Source organism: Chenopodium album, chromosome 4 (genome assembly GCF_948465745.1).
Source record: "Chenopodium album chromosome 4, dcCheAlbu1.1, whole genome shotgun sequence".
Lineage (NCBI taxonomy): Eukaryota > Viridiplantae > Streptophyta > Magnoliopsida > Caryophyllales > Amaranthaceae > Chenopodium > Chenopodium album.
This window is the reverse complement of record NC_137837.1, coordinates 64,555,855-64,578,678: the sequence shown is the minus strand read 5'-3', so window position 1 is coordinate 64,578,678 and position 22,824 is coordinate 64,555,855. Positions and strand designations below refer to the sequence as shown.

Sequence of the window (22,824 nt, the reverse complement as noted above, 5' to 3'; positions counted from 1 at the left end):
GTAAGTGGTGAAGTCTTCATTCTCTTTCTGTTTGAGAATGGAGAGTTCACGTTCAGAAGTCTTGTCCTGAATGTTACACTTGTAACGTTTCATGAAACTTTCAGCAACATCCTCCCAGGTCGCAACATGTTTGGATTCCAGAGAGTAGAACCATTGTTGACAGGCGTGCTCTAAGGAAAGAGGGAACACCGTAGGGAAGAGTGTCACATCTACTCCCTTAAGAGCCATGGTTGCAGAAAAAGCCTTCAAATGGAAAAGTGGATTATCAGTAGGCTTGAACTTGGGAATGTCAGCAGTGAAAAACTTCTCAAGAAACTTGTCCCTTATGGACGAAGAGGCGACAGGTTGCTCCACATAAGTGAATTCTTCAGAAATCTTACTCATCTGTTCCTTAATCTTGTCCATTGCAGCGGCAGTGACATTGTTCTGATTGTCTTGCTTTACCGTGTTGACTCTAGTAGTGAGTGTTTGCATCATGTTAGACAACATTTCAATTGTCCTGTTGATGTTCTCGATATCTTCCTTAGTAGCCATTGGTTGAAAGTAGACTGGAGATGGATCTTGTGGAGATGATTGTGGTGGTTTCCTTGTACGCCTCTTTGGTATAAAAGGTTGTTGAGGTATTGACTCGAACCGTAACAATCTACCCCTGCTTCTTGACCAAGTGTTGTGACACCGAAACAAACACACCTTTAATGACCAAACTTAACCTTAACCCATCCGGAAAATAATAAAAAAAATTTGAATTTTAAAATTCTGTAATTTTGAAATTCAATTTATTTTTTGTTTAAAAAAATATGGGAGGATACCATCCGACTTACTTCAAAAAAAAAACGAGAAAAGACTACCCTAAAATATGGTCATGAAATGGTGCACGACTAACAAAATAAAGTGTGTGAACACGACATGTGAGTGATTAAATGAGGTTATGGACGCGTGTTATGACCGTACAGCTAGACATGACACCAAACTGGACACATAAACCACATACGTACGCACAAAAAACCAAAAAAAAACTGACAGGATAGTTCCCCTGGGCACCGCGTCACGGTACTGACTGTCGTGACACGGTGCAGTCCACCGTCAGATGGTAGAAAGCGCCGTGTCACGGCACTGTTCACCGTGGCGCGGCAGGACATGCCGTGACACGGTGCTCAGTTCCAGGTCTTTTTTGTGATTTTTTCCAGATTTTAGTCGATTTTAGGTCCGTACTAATTACTATGTGGAAATAAAAACCCTCGGTCATGGGTTAAACAGAAAGAGTAAACACATGAGGGTTAGCACCAAACAAACCATGTAGCATTTAGTCACGATGATGTAAAAAAAGTTCGCAACCTAGGGTCAAGATCTATGTTCGACTATTGGTCAAGCTTTGGGTGTCAAAAGGGTACCATGGTTAAGAGTTTGGACGCGTTAGCAAGGCAGCCTCCCTTGAGGGTGTATGCCAACAGGCGGCTTCGCGAGTTCGTGATGAAATCGAACTCGACTCCATGGTTTGGGTGGATTTAATAACTCGGATGAACCCTTATTGCCATGAGCGCTTTTGGGTTGATAGAGCTTGAATCCCCCGGGGCTAAGACGCATGTAGAACACATACGTTTTTTCAGAAAAATCGAAGGAAGTTGACTGTGAGAAGAGAAAACAAGCCACCAGACTGTTTTAGGAATGCCGTGACACGGCAGAGATTCCCGTGCCATGGTACTGAACACCGCTAGACGGTGTACTGCACCGTGACACGGCAGATTCTGCCGTGGCACGGCAGTCAGAAAATCTGACTGGTGCCCTGTTTTCCTTCGTACGCAATCAAGTTATTCAATTTCTCCTACGGGACAGACCTAAATGCGACGTTAAAACGTCTATACTTATGCAAAAATGCCAAATTAATCACAGGAATATTTTTTCAATAATCTTTCAAGTCTCATCCGCTCATCTTAATTAAATACCGATCACTCAAATCGATAAATAATCAAGAATCCTCCCCAGTGGAGTCGCCAAATTGTAGGCGTCGCTCAAAGTGTGCCTATGTTAAAGCATGTTGTGAATATGCTTGGCACTCATAGGAAGTGGGAATTGACATATACGATTAGGGACAAGGAAAGTAGGGAGCCGCCAACAAGTTTTTAAGGAACTTGTAAACCGTTCACGGATCATAAAAGGCAACCACGATAAAGGGACAACGAAGGCAACAACGATTGACCCGTGAAAGTTACACCCCATTCATAATCCATGAGATTACTAACTCCATATGGTTCGAAACCACGAAAGGAGGATCGCGGATGATGGTACGAAGTGAGTCATGGAGTCACATTCGCCCGTATTGGCCTCTGCTCGATTCTTATAGTGAAAAGTTATTCCTGCGATCTAAAAGGCATACAAACAGAGATTCAATTTGCTCCAAACTATTATTAAGCTAAATTGGTTGAATATTAATGCAACACATAATTCTAAAATATTGTGATCACTTGAATTAAATAACAAGATTAAAAAGGAACCTAAACCGGTTGTCCAAATTATCTTATTATGCGTGATTTTCAATTACATATTCCCTTTAACATGCAATGTGGTGATCATAAACATAATAGAATAACATCAATATTGGAAGCAATTTAACAATAATTCCAACAATATAAAATCGTTAGAAAAATAATAGAAATAAAAGGAACACAATTCTTACTTTGATTCTGTTTGCTTGCAACTACAAAATAATAAACGAGTTAGTAACTTCAAGGAAATAATAATAAAACAATAATTAAATTAAATTAAATTAAGTAGAGTTGATTTGGGGCCAAACCCTCAAACAGTTCTACCTTTCACGCCTTGGCTTAAGGACAGGACCACGAGTAAAGTATGGACTCTTGGGAGTGCTTGAAGAAGGAATTTTGAAAGAAGAAGGGTAGGCTAGTGTTTAGGCTAGAGCATAGAAGAGAGAAAAATAGAGAATTACTTGATGCCACGTACATCAGAAATGAGGGGGTATTTATAGAAAAAATGTGCTAAGGGAATACACGGAACCCTAAAATGATAAAAACCCTAAAAAAGTATACCGCGACACGGCAAAGTGTACCGTGACAAGGGAAATCCCACCGTCAGACGGGAAATATTCCCGTGACACGGTGTACTTTTGCGTGACGCGGGGAATATTTAGTGAACAGGGGGAGAAAACGCGTTAAGGGTTTACGCATAAAGGACACGGAAATCCCCGTGTCACAGCAGGTGTCCCGTGTCACGGGGAAACCCACCGTCAGACGGGAAAGTTTCCCGTGACACGGTGGACTGTTGCCGTGACGCGGGAGTTTTCAGTCCGCTTTTCTGTCTAAATTCATTTTTAACCCTAATTTCGTTCAGCATTTTAAGTGTCAATTGATAATTTCGGGCCATTTCTGTTTTTTTTTTTTTTTTATATTATTATTATTTGGGCTAAAATGAAAAAATAAAATAAATAAAGGGTTTGGGCCAAAAACAATAAAATTAAAAACTATGCTTTGACTAAACATCAAGACTGATCCATGGACTATTCAAAAATTGAATTTAATTAAATACGATTTTTTAAGCACTCTCGGGATTAAATACTGAACCCGACCAATAGTGGCGGTGAAAGGTTGTTCATCATCGAGTTTGGTTTTGGGGAGACATTTTTAGGTGTCTACAATATCAGTTTCACCAAAGTGAAACCTAGAAGGTATGAGCAGCACAGGTTTGGTGAGTTACTATGGTCAGTATGGTTGCACTTTGTTAGAAGCCCTATTGCAATTATTACTTTTCGTTATTAAGTGATGATTAGTCAGACAAATTTATAATTATACAAAAGCTGAATAATAATTGATAGATATTATGTTTATGATAATATTTGTCGCAGATTAGGATAATATTGTATATATTATATTATACCTCGTATCCTAATTATAATTACAAATTTTTGTATGTGGCTGGCCACACGGTGTGGCAGGGGTTACTTGTAGGGTACTAGGGTGTTACTTGTATTCTGGTGTTACTGGTTTTGGTCAGGGTGTTACTTGTACGTGTTACTTGTATTATGGGGTTAGTTGTATGGTCTTACTGGTTATGGTCAGGTGTTACTGGTTTGGTCTAGGGTTACTTGTAAGGGTTACTCAGAATATAATTAACACCTACAAATAACACATACAAGTAACCCCAAAATACAAGTAACACATGGTGCGGCAGGGGTTACTTGTAGGTGTTATTTGTACAAGCTAAGAAACGTACGAAAATTCGTGTGTGTGAATATAAGTAATCTATCAAGCTCGACTCTCTAATTTTTTATTTTATTTTTTTAGATTGAAGAGTTTTTTTTTTTCCAGATGGTAGTTTTTTTTATTCTAGGTGGTAAGTTTATCAACCAAAACCCCCTTTCACTTTAATTAGCATTAGATTAGGCGATAAAGATTTTACAATTATGATCTAACATATTATGTAGTCGATGGTAATAAACAATAATCGATCGACTATGATAGAAGCTTCCTTCATTTATATAATCATATTGTTGTAGCCCGCCGCCTACTTTAATTATTCTTAAGCTGCTTTCATTCGGTGCATATTATATTCAAGATCAGTACATGGATTAATTCTTTTCGAATTGGTTAATCTCTATTAATTTTGTTTTTCAGATGTAATCTCCACAAATTTTCTTTTTTAGTCTTTTTTTTTTAATTAAAAGTTATCTATCTCCACTAATTTTCTCTTTCAAAGCCTTAGTTTTCTAAAAGTTTGCACTTTATAGTCACAAACCGCGGTGGTACCATAATTCTTCTCATAAAACAAGGATAATTGAAGGGCAGCAAAACAATCATTGTCTATGAAAGATTATCACATTGCTCACTAATAATTGAAACGTCATAAGAATGGAGAAAGGGTGTTTGATGAAATGTTAATTAAACTAATATAGTTCTCGTGAATCATGGTGATGTATGGTTTAATTTTAATAAACTCATTGTGACTTTTGAGGTTTGTTTGTTCAGGCTAATTTGCAGCATATTACTTGTAAAATATACAAAAGAAAGTCACAATGAATATTGCTAAACATTGAAATATTAAGTTTATAGGATAAAAAACAAAGGTAAAACGATAAAAAATAAATAAATAAATTTGATGTCATTATAGCAAATTGGCGGAAAAACATTCATGGGAGAGTGTGTGAACAATTTGGGGAAGGGATGATGTTAACTTGTTTTTTCTTAATATTAGTCAATAGAATAGATGTGATATTTTCACTTGCAAATTTGTTACCTCCTCCGTATATTGTTACTTGCTCCACATTTTTCTTATGCGCTTGTATTTAAGTACTTGTTCCATTTATTCTTCTAGACACTTTTAACAACATTTTACTATTTACCAAAAAAAAAAAAAAAAAAAAAAAATCGTATTTTAATATTTTTCATATTTTATTTCCTCTCCACTATACTCACTATTATTTTTTTCCTTCTTATTTTAATTTTTCAACTAACTTAAGTTCTATTATAAAATATACTTTCTTCTTTCAAAAAATAAAATAATACCTTCTCCCGTTCTTTTAACTTGACGTATTTCTTTAGTCACGTTTGTCGGTGCTCAAATTCAACCATAATTCTGTAATATCTTTAATTATTGGGAAAATTTGCAAATTGCAGCCATTTAAAGTTCGTATTTTGCAAATTGCAGCCATTTAAAATTTTTTTTGCAAATTGCAGCCCAAAAGTTCGTATAAATTGTAAATTGCAGCCCGATTCAATTTTTTCATCGGTTTACATGTTGAAAAATCTTCGGTTAAGGTTTTAAGGGTCATTTTCGTCCTTAGGGACCCAAATTGAGCTCGAAATTAGCAAAAAAATAACGTAAGTGTCTCATATTTACAGTTTCCCACAAATTGATACACTTTTTTTACGCAAAACGAGATACTTGCGTTATTTTTTTGCTAATTCCGAGCTCAATTCGGATTCTTAAGGGCTAAAATGGCCCCTAAAACATTAATCGAATATTTTTCAACTTGTAAACCGATGAAAAGGTTAAATCGGACTGCAATTTACAATTTATATGAACTTTTGGGCTGCAATTTGCAATTATTTTTTTAAATGGCTGCAATTTGCAAAATACGAACTTTAAATGGCTGCAATTTGCAAATTTTCCTAATTATTGATAATAAAAAGAAAATTTTGTTGAAAACCATCTTATAAAATACAGATTTTGTTGAAAATCATCTCTTTTATTTTCTTTTTTTTTTTTTTTTTTTTTTTTGTTATAGCACACTTGTTTTAAAATTTTATTTGTCTAAGACCCACCTCCCCCCCCCCAGATTCTGACAGTTGACTTAATTTTCGGGGCTGATCTTGTACGTGTAAGTCATGTGACTTATTAAGGGCATGTTCACATTTACTGAACTGAACTGAACTGAACTGAACTGAACTTAATTGAACTGAACTAAACTGATTGGAGCTGAGCTGAACTGAACTGAACTGAGCTGAAATGAAATGAATTTTATGAGAGAGGGAAATTATGAGCTGAACTGAACTGAACTGAACTGAACTGAACTGATTAGAGCTGAACTGAACTGAACTGAAATTAATTAAATGCGAACAGTCCCTAAACCCCATGTTAGGAAAATTACTATTCCTCTTAAAACCCCGTATCATGAGAAATGAAGCAAGTAATAAAATAGAGATGGAGTATTTAATTTTGAGAGATTGTTATATACACCTGGATGTACAGTACACCCAAGGGTATATGTTTGTTCATTTGATGATAAAATAAGCAATAATATAAAACAATTTCTATAGTATTTTCAATAATATACGGAGAATATGGGACCAGACGCGTAACATGGCATTGAATATGTATATAAGTATATTGGCCAAAGTCGTTGTTAGGTTGACTCAAGTCAATGCATCTTGTATTAGCCTGGTTCATAAATACAAGAATTTTGTGTATATATATTTCACAATTCACCTTATAAAACAATCATAAACCACAAATGAAAAGCTAAGTTAAAAGATACAAATAAATGTTAGAGGTACGAGCCTTGTGCTTCCTCTTCCAACTGTTATGGTTAAGTTCGGCAACCCCCATTGCGAAACCAGGCTGCCAACCTAGCTGCGGAAACATAAGTATTCCCTACCCGTATGGTATCGGCAGCAGCAAAGACGGAGACGCATGTTTCTTAAATGAATTCTACAACATAAGTTGCGTCGAAACAGCCCATCATCCTCCTAAAGCCTTTTTAAAAGACAAAAACATTGAGATTCTTAACATATCAATTAACGGACAGATGCTTGTTAAGAGCTTTGTGGCAACTGCAATCTACAAACAAGGAGAAGTTGTAAATTCAACTTCTGTAGAAAATGAAGCAGATTTATCAGATTATCCAATCGTATATTCCTACACCGAGAACAAGCTTATCACCATTGGCTGTGACGATTATGCCGTACTTGGCAGGGTTAGTGCCTCTGAGGAATATGCTTTCACAGGTGGGTGCATTGCAGGGTGTAAAGACTTATCAGACGTGGTAAACGGGTCATGTTCAGGGGTTGGTTGCTGCCAAACATCCATCCCAACCGGGATGTATAAATATAACTTGATGTTAGGTAGTTTTAAGAACCACTCAACTGTTGACAAGCGTAACCCATATGGCTACGCTTTCATAGGGAAACCGAGTGAGTTCAACTTCAATGTTGCTGATCTTGGTGACCCTGACTTCGCCAACAGAACAAGAGACACTGTTCCGGTCGTCATCGATTGGTTTGTTCGGTATGATACTTTTTCTTCCAATTATCCAACAGTATCATATAACGATTTTACTAATCACATTAACATCAAATGTCTCGACTATAAGCCTGGCCACGGTGGCTATGGCCAACAATGTAGTTGTCTTCCTGGTTACCAGGGTAATCCTTATCTTCGTCCCGGATGTACAGGTCAGTTATTATTACTTACGACTACTTTTTTTAAACATATTGGCTTTGGGTATTATTTAATGGAAGACTCTTTAAATACTACAAAGAAATGGTAATCATTATACGGTATAGACATATAGTACTTTAGGAGTAGTTTATAATCTTATTTGTTTATTACTTTGATTACCATGCAAACTGTTATACAGATTTAATTCACATTATTATCATATTAGGATTACTATGTTAAGTGTTGCTAATAAAAGGAAAAGAGGTTGTTATATACTACCTCCGTTAAATGTTATGTGTAACTTTGAAATATTTTATGCTCCCTCCGTTCCCTTATGTTTTTAACATTTAGAATTATACGCGGTTATTAAGAAATTGTGTAAAGTAGAGGTATGTTGCAATATTTCAATGATTGAAAAATACAATGTTAAACATGTGGGGTGAAGAAATTAGAGAAGAGAAAAAGTAATAATAAGTGTTGAAAAACTATTAAAATAGTACAAAAAGTACCATAACACATTGAAAAATAAGGGCTTTTGAGTATTAAAATTGTAATACAAGGGTAATTTTGTCCAAAATTTATGACTAAAATAGGAAAGATACTAAATGTAAAGAATAAAAAGGAACACCCTAAATAGAAACGTAAAAAACATTTAGGAACGGAGGGAGTATCTCACACATAATACCCCAAAGTTACACATAACAATTAACGGAGGTAGTATAAATAAAAAGGTTTTCCTTACATTAAAATAAAAGTGGATTATAATAAAGGCCATAAAAAACTAATATACTTTTTTTTTTTTTTTTAAACATAAAAAACTAATATACTGTACTTTTATAATGCAAGTATTGATATAATGGTCAATAAGAAAAATAAATATCATTATATTAAAATTAGGGTCACTATCCACTATTTAATGCATTTAGCTTTAATGGATAACATTATACGATTACCGAGTATATATCAATCACAGCACCCAAAATTTTATTGTAGTACATGATCTAAAAACCAAATTATTCATTAGCTAAAAATTGTTACTCCCTGTGTCCCCAATTATTTGTCCCAAACTATAAATCTACTTTATTAAGGATTTTGGTTAAAAAATAGTGCACATGGGTTGACACAAATATCAATGAGGAGAGAGATAGAGAGAGTGCAAGTGGGAAAACATGTCAAAAGTAGTATGGGGCAATCTTTTGGGAACACCTTTAAAAGAAAAGTAGAGCAAACAATTAGGGACAGAGGGACTAATAATCCATAATCCTTAAAGGGCATGCAGCGTTATGTGAAAACAACAAGGAAATAAACTCTATAGTTCTTAGCTTTTTGTATCCCTTATTACCTTAGTCTTAAACTTTTTCAATTTGACATTTACGATAATATTCGTTGGTCAAAATTTTTTAAATCATCAATCAATCAATCAATAACTATATACTAAAAGACACACCAGCAATGACATGTGTCAATTTCTGGTGTGTCCTTAGTATATTTTTTTTAATGATTTAATTATTAAATTTTAATTTAAGCAAGTTATTTAAAAAAAAAGTGTGTAGTTGTCAACTACATAAATGAGCAATAATACTTACCATTTTTATGTTGATACATAATTAATTATGGAATAATTAGGAAATTTATAATCTTTTTCAAGAAGATATAATTTTAGTGAAATATTTTTTAAGAATATGATCTTGATCAAATATTCTATGTTACTTCAATGTTGTTCGATAATTAACAATTTTTATATTTTATGCTATAAAAAATTAATTTATCAAAAGAAAATATAGGGTAATTAAAATAACCGTGCATGACACAGGACCTAACCTAGTAAATAATATTTTCACATGAATAAACATTTCTATCAAATTGACTTTTATAGTATGACATGAAATAATATTATAGGATATGATAGGGAAATCGAACAACCAAGGCAAAAATTATTTGAGGAAATAATTAAGGGCAAAGATAGATAGTAAATCATCCATCAATAATCAATCAATCAATCAATAACAATCAATAATCCTATATTAGAAGCGAATCTCAAATAACATGTGTCACTTTGTGGTGAAATAATTTTCCGCCTAATTTTACTTTCCAAAATTTTTTTTTATTACAGTTGTTACTAAATCTTACCAAAACTTAAATTATCATTTTCAAGGATAATTATATACACGATATTTCATTAACTATTATAGCAATAATTTTCCTTTTTATATTACAACAAATCTAAAGTTGGAAAAATATTATTCAATAAATAAATAATTGATAAAATTCTTATTAATTAATTATTAATTAACGAACAAGGAAAATGTTAGTACTACAAATTCTTTCAAAAAAAAAAAAAAAAGAAAATGTATAAACCAAAATTAATTTTTTAAAAAAATATTATACATAATAATTTCATATAAAATTAATGTTAGTACTACAAATTTTAAAAGCAAGACATATTTATGTGTAAATTAATTTTATTAAAGTTTAATTAGGATAATCTTTAAATTAATAAGTTAAATAAAGATATTACTACTATTCGTGCATGCACGGGATTTATACTAGTATTGCTTGCAAGTTGAAATTTGGAAAATAAAAAGTTGTACTGTGTATCATTAATGGGGCGTTTGGTTCAAACAATGGTATGGGTTTGTAACGAGGAATGAAACCAGGGTGGTATGAGGTTGGAACTTGATACTTGATTTCATGTGTTTGGTTTTTATCTAGGAATGACTGTTTTCTTTTAATTTTAAACGTAAAGGTATGGATATGAGTAATACCCACCTCCCCCTTGGGTTTCAAAAACCCATACCTTGTAGGTTTGATGTATGGGTTTGAAAAATGAAATTTCTAGAAACAAACACAAGGTATGGGTTTTGGTCATTACAAACCCATACCTTATACCTAATATGCTTGAACCAAACACCCCCTAAATAGGATAATTTTAAAAATTTCCCAAGTTTTAACAATATTGGGCTTCTTCCCTAGCCTGGGGTCTAGGGTGACGACACCTTATGCCCTACCCTAGGGATGGGCATGTGAATGGATTGTCTACAATATAATACTTTCTTTTGTCCTTTTTTTACATACATATTTCTCATTTTGCACGAGAATTAAGAAAGTTAAAGATTGCTTAAAACTAATAATTGGGAGTACAAATATGCATCTGGGGTTAGAGAGAGAGAGAGAAAGAAAAAGTGATTGAGAATTAGGAGAGAGAAAGTATTGGAAATTTATAGTTTGTTTGTTTGAGCTTGGCCTTCCTTTGCACCAAAAAAAAAAAGAAAAAAACAAAAAAAAAATAAAAAAGAAAAAAGAAGAATGATCACAAATCATCAAAAAAGAATAATATTGACAAAAAGTATAACCTATAAATAGAAACAGACACTTAATTTTGATGACCTAAAAAAGGAATACAGACATATAATAAAAAGACGGAGGGAATGATGGTTTGTTTCCAATTAATAAAAGCTTTTGGTATAAATTCTTTGCAGATATTGATGAATGTACAAATATTTCAAGTACTCATTGTTCTCATATATGTATAAACACGGAGGGTGGCTACAAATGCTCTTGTCCAAGAGGATATCATGGAGATGGTTGGAAGAATGGAACAAGTTGTGTCAATTCTTTTCCAAAAGTAGCAGTATATATTTGTGCAGTATTGGGATTGCTACTTTTGCCTCCAGTTGGGTGGTGGTTGTATTTTATGAACAAAAAAAGAAAGGTTGTCAAGCAAAAAGCTAACAACTTCAAGAAAAATGGTGGTTTGTTGTTGCGACGTCGTATGTCGTCTGATGAACACTTAATGGAAAGAGCATATTTCTTCACCATTGATGAGCTGGAAACAGCAACAGACCACTTTAATGAGAGTAGGATACTTGGACGAGGAGGTCAAGGTATTGTTTATAAGGGAATGCTAGGTGAAGGGAGACTTGTTGCTGTAAAAAAATCTACGACATTGAATGAAAGCAAACAAGAAGATTTCATCAACGAAGTTGTTATCATGTCTCAAGTAATTCATAGGAGTATAGTCAGGTTACTAGGATTCTGTTTGGAATCGGAAGTTCCAATACTAGTTTACGAGTTCATCCCCAATGGAACTCTTTTCGATCATCTCCATCATCTACATGAAGAGTTTCCAATCACATGGACAATGCGCTTACAAATTGCTTCCGATTTAGGTAGAGCACTTGTTTATCTACATTCATTTTCTTACGTTATACTTCATAGGGACATCAAATCTTCCAACATTCTATTGGATCATAAGTACAGGACAAAGTTATCGGATTTTGGGTTATCAAAAAATGTGGCTCCTGATCAAACCCATGTAAGCACAGATGTTAAGGGAACATTTGGTTATCTAGATCCTGAATGTTTTGAGACAAGGCAGTATACTGAGAAGAGTGATGTTTACAGTTTCGGCGTGGTCCTTGTTGAACTGTTAACAGGACAAAAGGCAATACGTGCTATGTGCGAACAAGATAGAAGTTTGGTTTCATGGTTTCTTTTGCATATGAAAAACTCTCAATTACTTGACATTGTGGACCCTCAATTGCTAAAAGAGAGTTCGGAGGAAGAGCTTTACACTGTTGCTGATCTTGCAACACAATGCTTGAATAAGAAAGGTAAGAGAAGACCCGCTATGAAAGAGGTTCTACTTGTACTAGAGACAGAAGAGTCTCGTCATTTCAAATTGGCCCAAACCGATGAAGAACCAACCAGCTCAAAACTCGAGCAAGTGTTGACTGCTGGAACAACTTACGAATCAAACCATGACAATGTCGCAGCTTCCTCTACATCTAGTATGGAAACACATAATTTTAGATCAGCTGAAGTGTCTTTTTTATCTAATACCAGGTGTTGCAGTGATACAGAGTAATGAGGAGCTGGACTTGAGAGTGTTGTTTTTGGCTGGAAAGTTTATTAAGAAATTATGTTATTTTCATTTTTGTCGATTTCCAGTTTATTTGCATATGCTGTTATTTTTGTATGGTTGTAAGGTGTGTTAAGTTTGCTATAAAGAATTAAATCAAATGCTGTTATTTTTGTGAGGTTGTAAGATGATTATTTGGACTACTTATGTGCTGTTCTCTTCAACGAAACTGAACTTGGAATCTTTTCCAATGATTCGCACACATGTCCAGACGCATCAAAGGCCTTGACTAGCGTTGGGAACTTGAACTACCCTTCATTTATGATCAACAATCTGAATGATACAATCACTGTCAGCAGGACTTTGAAGAGCTAACGTTGATTCACCGGGAGTTTACGTGGCTCGTGTTCGCCACCCAACAGGAGTTTCTGTCACAGTGGAGCCTAATGTGTTGAAGTTTGAGAAATATGGAAAAGAAAAGAAGTTTAATATCAGTTTCACTGAAGTGAAACCTGGAAGGTATGAGCAGCATAAGTTTGGTGCGTTACTTTGGTTAGATGGGTTGCACTTTGTTAGAAGTCCTATTGCAATTACTATTTTTAGTTATTAAGTGATGGTTTACTTAATTATTAGTAAATATTTTCATTTTACTAGTTTATTAGTTGGATAATTTTTTATAGATAGAAAAATTCATAAATATACAATAGCTGAATAAAAATGAATAGCTACTTCTTGTAGCTGGTTTTTATTTCCTTGTAAATAATAGGAAATTTTGTCAACAACTACCAATTATAGCCTCTGTTTTGAAAACAACTACCTTTTATATATTTTTTTTAAAACAACTAACACAAAAATTTAAAACAGAGACTATAATTGGAGGTTGTTGACAAAATTTCCTAAATAATAGCACAGATAAGACTTTTTGTTCTTTGTAATAGAAATTCTAGCAACGACACTAGCAAATTAGAATTTATACCAACAATTGGTTATGTTACTCATTATCAAGAAGCAACCTTGAGGGTGACTTTTCACTAATCTCCTTGCTTTGCATAGAAAACGAAGTCTCCAACCATGGCCCGGCATCTATGGACTTGCTCTGCACTTGGCTAGACATCGAGCTCCCTGAAACATGAGTTTGATCGTCATGTGGAAGTCTCTCGAAAGCTTTAAACCTTAATTCATCATTCTTCTCTGTATGTTTGACAATTGGTGCTTGGACAGGAATTTGGCCTTCAATCATACTTGCAACTGAAGACATTGAAGGTCTAAGACTATGAGATGGATTGGTACACAGAAGAGCTATGTTCAGCAATCTCAATGCTTCATCTTTTGAGTAACACGAGCCTAGAGTTGGATCCACAAGCTCCAACAGGTTTCCTTGTTCTTGTAATACATAGGCCTTCAAAATCCAAAATGGACAACAAGTCTTAAAAAAATACTATATAGATGATAGATGAAATTGAAATACAGGAAGATTCTCAACATAACAAATAATTAGCCATATAAAAAGTAAATGATATATAGAATCTGTTTATTACCCAATCAAGAAGATAAACAAACTCTTCCTTCCGCGTATAACTTGTGTTGCTAGTTCCATTCACAATTTCAAGTGTGACAACCCCAAAACTGTACACATCTGCCTTATCTGTTAGATAGCCTCTCATTGCGTATTCAGAGGCCATATATCCTCTGAACAAAGTATTATCAAAACTAAACTTAAAATGCATGTTAAAAAATAAAAAAATAAAAAAAAAAAAAAAAAAAAAAAAAAAAAAAAAAAACTTTACAACCTTCTTTATGAACATAACGCTTCAAAACCAACAATATACAAGTAGGAAAATGAACTGACTCACTGACAGTTGATGTTATTATACAGAGTAGTAAAAAAAATATAAAATTATTTGATTTGGTTAATGTCTAGAATTCCGTTGTTTCTTAATTGTCAAGTCTATAGGTATTTGATACGGTTAAAAGGAAAATAATGTAAACAAACACTTTAGCGAAACAAATTACAGCACTCTCTAAATATTAAGCACCTTAACTCTTGTATGGTTTCATACTACAAAATTGGATGAAGATTGGAGATGGGAAGCAAGAAATGGAGGGGGTGAAAAACAACAAAGGATGGTACTAAAAATGAGATGAGTACATCTTCCTAAACAAACCAACCAAGAAATATGGGAATGCTAAATTTCCTCTTTATTTCTTAAGCAAAGGACTTTGCCCCAACCAAACACAGCTTAACTCTTCGTGGTGTGGTGTTTACTCTTTTTGAGCATTTGAAAAATGCATTATACATCAAAATGGGATATCATTTCTCTTCCGTTTGATGGTTCTAGTCTTCTAGATATACGGCAAATAATGAAATTAGTTCTAGATCCTATACATGACACGGTATGTTTCTTTTGTTAAGAAGAGGTATTCGACTCACATTGTTCCAGCAATTCTTGTGCTAATATGCGTGTTTTCATCTTCATCAAGTTTGGCCAGACCAAAGTCTGAAATTTTAGCGTTTAAGGCCTTATCAAGCAACACATTTGTTGCCTTAATGTCCCGGTGAACAATCTTGAGTCTTGACTCCTCATGAAGGTATGCTAATCCTCTTGCGATTCCCAAGCATATCCTCTTTCTTGTTTGCCAGTCCAAGTGCAACTTCTGATTCTCTCTACCTAGAAAGTTGGCAATAAAATTTAAAAACGGCATAGATTGGTTAGAAATCAAGTTTTCTAGTAATAGAAGCAACTTAATACAAGATGCTAAAAAAGGCACTTGCCAAACAGTGCACGGGCAAGGGAGTTGTTTTCCATGTATTCATATACAAGCAAAAGCTCTTTTCCTTCAATACAACACCCATAAAGCTTCACTAGATTCGGGTGTTGTAAAGCAGAGATCATGCCTATCTCATTGACAAATTCGCGATTTCCTTGCTTTGATTTGGAAGAAAGCTGCTTGACAGCAATCACTTTACCATCTGGTAATACACCCTTACAAAAATAAAAATAAAATTAGAACGAATGCCAATACACGCTTTTTACATGCGTCTGTTTCATTTTTAAGCGCAGACCATTGGTAAGAAAATTATGAACCATAGTTACCTTGAATACAGGCCCAAAACCTCCTTCACCAATTTTGTTTCTGTGATCAAAGTCATTGGTAGCTGCTTTGATCTGCCTCAAAGTAAAGTATCCCGTACCTAGCCTTCGGAGTTCTGCCATATGTACTTTTGATAAGACATCCAATTAGTGGTAGTACTTTCCAAAATTTTATGATCATTTTTAAAAAAAAAACTACACCAGCAAATTTATAATTAGTTTACAGTCCAAGCTTCAATACAGCAGCTATCACAAGTATTATGGCCAATTCGGAGCAGAATAGAACACATGATTACCTTCATATTCCTGGCTTTTTCCACCGAGGCAACCCTTCATCCACAGAATTACCAGAATAGACAAAAAGATGGCACATGAAGTAAGCACAATTCCAACAATGACTCCAACAGACAAGCCTTTGTGGACTTTGAAATCTACAAATAAAGTGATACATTCAAATTTACTGACAATTTAATCTCCATAAATCAAGTCCGAAAAAACATTGCTTAATAATAAGATGTTGACTCACTAGGCGTCACTGTGATCCCAGATATAAGAGGTCCATACACGCCACGGTCTGGAGACCCTGTAGTTCCTCTTCCAGACCAGTTCCTCTTCAAGACCAGTATAAGTAGATCTTAAGGGTGGTCCCATTGACATAGACATCAAAGGCCTTGGTTATCTCCTTTCCAGCCCCTCCAGCTTCAGCATCAATATTGAAGTCTTTTAGCTTTATATTCCCCTACCAATCAATAAATCAACCAATCAAAGCCTTAATCCCATAAGTGAGGTCGGCTACATGAACCAAAAGTGATTATTCCGTGTAGTCCTCTACCAAACCAATAAAATCAAGAAGACAAACATATGATCAATACGAATAGCCAGAGAATGTGAGGAAAGGAAATTTTGTTGAATTACCTGTATTGAAACATCAAAGAAGCGCCTGCCAATGTTGTCAAAAGTTCTATCATCAACAAACATTATCTCCGCAAAGTGAAGCTTCACATTGTAACTTCTTGGTATCAAGCAAAGGACATAATATTTAAGTGACAAAGGTGCCAGACGAGCTGTTTGATAAATCCCCGTTACATTAGGGTTGGATGTTTCCATTGCCAAGAAGTTCGCATCGTTATTATAAAGAAAAGATCATGTGCTACTATAAGCCCACTTTTCTCCATTTGCGAAGAAAGTGGAAGGGCCTCCAGGAGTACTGTCCTCATCATATTCATTCCCTCGGAAACTCATCTGGTCTGTCCTCATCATATTCATTCCCTCGGAAACTCATCTGGTTTCCACCACAATTGATAGACATAGAATAATCTGTAGAAACATGGGAGCATGACAAAAGATTTCTAAGAATAATGCCTTTTTATTTCTTGTTTTGATGATATATAGCAAGATATTAAGTAATCATGCCAAAAAGATTGGGTTTAGAGTTACTATCTACAAGAACCTAGTAAATTCTTACATTGGGGCTTATTGGAGCAAGGAAGGTCCCTCCTCAAGCACCAACTTACACTGCATAATCACAATTTAATTTGATCATGACTCAAATTTATGTGAGTATTGATGGCCTTTTTTCGTTCAATATAAGAAGAATCTGTAGTAAAAAGAGCTTACTTGTTGCTCTTCGCAAACGAATAGCTGGCGACAAGATTCCTGTTTCATAATTAATAGAAAACCGGATCATATCATTAAGAAAAAGCTTCAAAGAAAATGCTACAAAGTATTGCAGATGATCTTACACATTTGTGTGCTGACAACTAGCCGGGGATGATCCAGTGAAATTGTTATAAGACACATCACTGCGACAATAAGATAGGAATAATAAGATTTATGTTCTTTAGAAAATGGTACTGCTACAAACAATAAACTTAAAAATAGGAGAGACAAAAAAACTTACAACTTTTGCTTGCTGTTCAATATCCAACCTGGCAACGATCCAGAAAGTGAGTTGTTTGTAAGGAACCTACATCGAAGATATGATTAGAATCTCATTCCAATGATAGTAGATAAAATGGATGATCCAAAACACTTTTTTAATTTTTTACTTACAGAAATTCAAGTTTTTGTAAGTTCTGAATTGATTCAGGAATCTGACCACTCAACTGATTGTAACTCAGGTCACTACAAATAAAACTTAATTACATTAATTGCAATATTTCAATTAGTAAAATTATTATGTGAAGGATACAAATTCTAAAATGTACAACATGGTTCATTTAACAAGTTGTCAACTGTAAATTATGGAAGATAAAAGCCCAAACTCACAGGAGCCTCAAATTTAAAAAGTTTCCAATGAAGTCAGGGATTGGACCAGTAATCGTGCAATTTCGGAGTACCCTGAACACATTTTAAAACAAGAATCATTACATTTGACTAAAATTAATTTAAAAGCCAAAGTTTTGCAGTAAAAAAAATAAATAAAAATAACTCACAGATACTTTAACTTTTCCATATTTGTCAGGTTTGGGAAAGTGATTTTGCTCATATTGAGATCTGAAATTCTCCTGAAATTTAAAATAAATCAATCAGAGATTTTTCACTAACTAATACTCGGTGTTTTGATTCCAACTTCACTTAGCAGCGGCCTAAGTTATGTACTAGTATATGTTTTCACTCTAATTACAATGAATAGATAGTTTCTTCAACCGAGGTTAGTTATGTTAGTTGATCTATAACAATCTCAACTTTTCAGCCATGCAGAAAGCATGCACATTTGAAGTAATAGGCTTATATGTCACTCACAAAATTTTCAAATTTGTCAAACTGGAAAAGGTAGACGGAATAGATCCTTCCAATGCCGTGCCTTGAATATCACTGTAAGGTTCATAAAACAATACATCAAATGAAATATACAAGATAAACCGTGGTTGTGGCCATGAAATAATATAATGCTAGTCAAAATAAAACTAGTACACTCACAATATCTCAAGGCTAGTTAAAGTGCCAAGAAAATCAGGTATCTTCCCAGAAATCATATTTCCACTAAGTCTTCTGCAAGTAGAGCATAATTGTTTAGCCAACAGAATTCTACATTGATTAAACTTCCAAATAGGCAGAGTAAACTCACAGTTCAGTGAGATTCTTCAAAAGAACAAATGTTTCGGGAATTGTTCCATTGAAAAAGTTTGCAGCAAGCACCCTACAGAAAATAAAAGGCATATTACATGCACTTAGTAAACAGTGTTATGAATATCAAACAATAAAAATCTAATTACTATCATGAAGAACAATTACAACATGCTAAACAAACTAGTTGCTAATCATAATTAAGCCACTGGTTAACCGAACAAGGTGGAGGAAAGTTTGGTTCAATTACAAGCCCAAAGGAGGTTGCAGTGGTGGCAGTAAGAATGACTCCTCTAGCTTATAAGGTAGTATTTTATCTTCACTTTATCCAACGTGGGACAAGTCACACGTGAAGTTCAAGGAGCAGTAGGAGCTTCAACACTAGAAGCTTACTATCATCATCTTAATACAAGTACATTCTTTTTAAGCTTTTCAAATTCCCAAGGCTCTTAGGCAACGGACCTTCTAGTTGATTATCTTTCAAGATCCTGAAATTAACCACATTAAAAACAGATAAAGGATCAAATCAAGACTACTGAAAGCCATCATCAAAAGTATTGTCATAATGAGTTTATAGTATTTACAACGCCTCAAGTGTTGAAATTTGGCCAATTTCTTTCGGAATGGAACCAGTGTTCCGGTTCCCCAGCAGCGATCTACAAAGAAAAAAGAATTCAGATACAACCATAAGCAGTAAGTTTCTATGATGATTGTCTTCAAACAATAGTAACTAAACAGTTAAACAAAAAAATTCACAAGTTCACGACCTCAAAAAAAAAAAAAAAAAAAAAAAAAAAAAAAAAAAAGAACCATACTTACAAATGAACAAGTGGGATCTTCGACAGAGTTTTAGGGATCGTTCCATTAACATAGTTTCTAGAGAGGTCGCTGCATTACAGGCTTAACTCATCAGCATCTTCAATACTAACATTGATTAATCAGACAGCAATTAAAATGATCGCAGTTAAACAACAATAAGTAATTTAGCTACTTTTCACTGCAAAGGGACTTCATAACTTACATTTCCTGCAGCTGAGTAAGGTTCCCAAATTCTTCAGGCAAATATCCAGTAAGATTCAGACCCTTCAACTGGCTGCAAAAAGTGAATCAAATCACGAAAAAGGCAAAACTAATAGAAGACACGCGTTCAATTCAGTCATAAGTACAACATATAGCCCTTGCAGTTGCAGACACCAGAAAATAAATAGTGGAATTTTGTTCCTGAAAATGTATACGAATGAGATGTAAATGAAGAACATACATATGTGTGACATGGAAAACAGTGCCATTGTTAAATGAACAATCACAAGTAACGTTGGTAAAAATATTGACGTCAAAATTTCTATTGAAGCTTCGACCCCCATCATTGCAGGATTTGTCAGTGACCTTCCAATATGTCTGTACTGCAGGAATTGACCGGATCTCTAATTTGTCTGATATTATTTTTAGGGCTTTCACTAACAACCCACAAGTGAAACAGTCAAACAACAACAAAACCAAAGCCCTAATCCAAAGGGATACAAACAACTTCAAAGCTTTCACAAAAAAGTAAAACTTTCAATTGATAGTTTAAGAAATTAAAATTTTACAAAACTAAGTAACATATGTAAAGATTGACTTCAAACAAGAAAAACACTAGTTTAATTGTAATTTTTGGAAATTTGCCAGGAATAATACCTTACCGATCTTCCATAAATGTAACAACCTTTGGATAATTTCAAAATAGAACGAACTTTTGACATGCATTTGCCAAGAATGGAATGTAACTGATTGGTATTCTGTTTAATAGGTTACTAGTGACACATGTCACAATCTTTTTTAACAACTTTTTTTAGGTCAGTTTGTGTAGAATTCGGGGCTCCTCTTCAGTAGTGGTTTCGCTAACTGAGTTCATCGTCGAGTGTTTTGCGGCTTGCTTCAACGAATCAAGAACCAAAGGCTAGTCTTAACGCCGGCGTCGAAAGGAATTTCGTTAATTAATTCCCGACGGTAAAGGTGAAGTTAAGGTTAGGGTTTCCTCGCGTATCCAAAGGTTAGGTTCGGTGAGGGGTTCTTTATATTGCCATTGACGATTGTCCTTAGGAGGAATGTGGTTTTGAGGGAAGAGATTGGTTTGCAGGTCTTGTTGCTAGGTTTAGCAATGATATGGGCATTCAGACAATTGCTATCATCCCTTTGTTAGTTTGGGTGATGACAAGGTCATTCATCACTGTTAATCAATATCTTGAAGGAGGCTACCCATCTTTAATGTTTGGGCTAAGTAAAGCCCTTCATTTTCTTGCATTCTCTGTTGGTAGAGTTGTAAGAGGAGAACCTGCATACGGATGCACGGTTTCTCATAGAGTCATAGGTTTTGTTCCCAGACTCCTAGGATGCAGTTATGCTTTTAATCCCTAGGAGTGGAATGGTGTCACAGGTCCGTTCTTCAGCAACAGGTCATTTATTTCGGGTTCTTCCGTCTCCCAACAATTTCCATCTCGAGTTCCCTTCGCTATCAATGCCAGTTTGGGTTCTCTTCGGTGTTTGTGATCTGCGCTATTAGTCCATCACGACTATTTCAGTTCATTCGGCTTCTCTTGGTCCACAATTTGGATGTGGTTCAGTTTTCTTGGATGTCCGTGCTCTGCAACTATTGGGTTGCTGCAAGACCTTTTCAGTATTGTGTTCGCCTCGATCTTCCTGTAATGGTACTTAGTATGTTTAGGTTGTTATGTGTTCTTGTTTTAGTTTGTGTTTAGGTTGTAATACTGTTTTTCTCTAATAGAATCTTTTGTCCCAAAAAAAATAATTAAAAAAAAATAAATTAAAAATAAATTAAAAAAAAAAGTTTTTTTTTAAATTTTTTTTAAAAAACATAAAATTAAAAAAGTAACCTCATCTCCCTACCGGCAGCCACCCCATCACCGGGTCCTCCCAATAAACGCCGACGGTTAGAATCCCGTGCTTGGCGCCGGTGGCCAAATTCCCGTACCCGGCGCCAGCGGAACGGACCCAAATTAAACCCCGACACCTAGCCCCTTCCCCTTTCCCTAAACCACTTTCCTCCACCCTAAAACCCCCTCCCTCCCCTAGAAAACCCTCCTCTCCCCACCGGTCGACACCTAAACTACCTCCCCTGTGCCGGCGACCCATTTTTCCCCTTCGACAACCGTCTCTACTCCCCCCCCCCTCTTGAACCACCTTTCAAAAACTCTAAAACCCCAAAATCGAGTGGTGGTTTTAAGGTTTTCGACTTTCGAGAGGTGGCTGGGTGGTCGGGGTTTAGGTTAGGAGGGGTGTCGCCGGGCGCCGATGCCGGCGTCGGGTATGGATCTCTGGCCGCTAGCGGTTATGGGGAGAACCCAGCAGTGGGGTGTCTGCCGGTCGGGGAGGGATTTTTTTATTTTTATTTCAGTTTTTTATTTTTTAATTTTAAGTTATTTACTTATTTTTTTTAATTAAAAATTAAATTTAAGAGTCCTTAAGTATATGGAGTACTTTGTACTTCTTCCATTGCTTTTTAGCTGACACGTTTGTCTAAGTCATGTTGTCTATGCTCAAATTCAACTATTAATATATTTAATTACTAATTAGCATAAATTATAAAAGTTGATATTTTGAGAATATATATCATGACGAAAATAATAATATCTCACATGATTATATTTTCCACAACTTATTAATCACAAAACACGGTCAAAAAGTGTATAAACAACGTTGAAGTCAAAATATGTCAACTTAAAAAAAGAAAATAATGTAAAATAATTATCGTTTGAAGTCACTTACTACGTAAAGGACTTGTTCCGTTTAACTTATTTCAGATACTTATTACTTACTCCCTCCGTTTCATATTAATCGCAACCGTAGGCATTGCACAAAGTTTTAGGAAATTTATAAGGTAGAGATCATAGGGAGAATTTTATATTATAAAGTATA

General features: G+C 34.8%; 1 protein-coding gene and 1 pseudogene across 2 annotated transcripts; one reads left to right on the top strand and one right to left on the bottom strand.

Moving 5' to 3' along the window:
- Positions 1 to 7,255: 7,255 nt before the first annotated feature.
- On the top strand, positions 7,256 to 13,358 carry LOC145628018 (wall-associated receptor kinase 2-like). The gene is made up of 4 exons (XM_081680350.1): positions 7,256 to 7,901; positions 11,367 to 12,677; positions 12,733 to 12,793; positions 13,118 to 13,358. The coding sequence occupies exons 1-4, from the start codon at positions 7,256 to 7,258 to the stop codon at positions 13,356 to 13,358; spliced, it is 2,259 nt and encodes a 752-aa protein (XP_081536476.1).
- Positions 13,359 to 13,566: 208 nt separating this feature from the next.
- Positions 13,567 to 20,602, bottom strand: LOC145628017 (putative LRR receptor-like serine/threonine-protein kinase At1g53430; annotated as a pseudogene). The gene is made up of 25 exons (XR_014111415.1): positions 20,592 to 20,602; positions 20,171 to 20,413; positions 19,931 to 20,002; positions 19,729 to 19,797; positions 19,494 to 19,565; positions 19,326 to 19,397; positions 18,911 to 18,982; positions 18,763 to 18,834; positions 18,586 to 18,657; positions 18,276 to 18,347; positions 18,109 to 18,180; positions 17,893 to 17,964; positions 17,741 to 17,806; positions 17,583 to 17,642; positions 17,458 to 17,496; positions 17,306 to 17,355; positions 17,119 to 17,157; positions 16,756 to 17,087; positions 16,367 to 16,579; positions 16,137 to 16,271; positions 15,844 to 15,956; positions 15,518 to 15,732; positions 15,180 to 15,413; positions 14,287 to 14,437; positions 13,567 to 14,147 (listed from the first exon to the last, which is right to left on the bottom strand). The product of XR_014111415.1 is annotated as a putative LRR receptor-like serine/threonine-protein kinase At1g53430 (transcript).
- Positions 20,603 to 22,824: the final 2,222 nt, after the last annotated feature.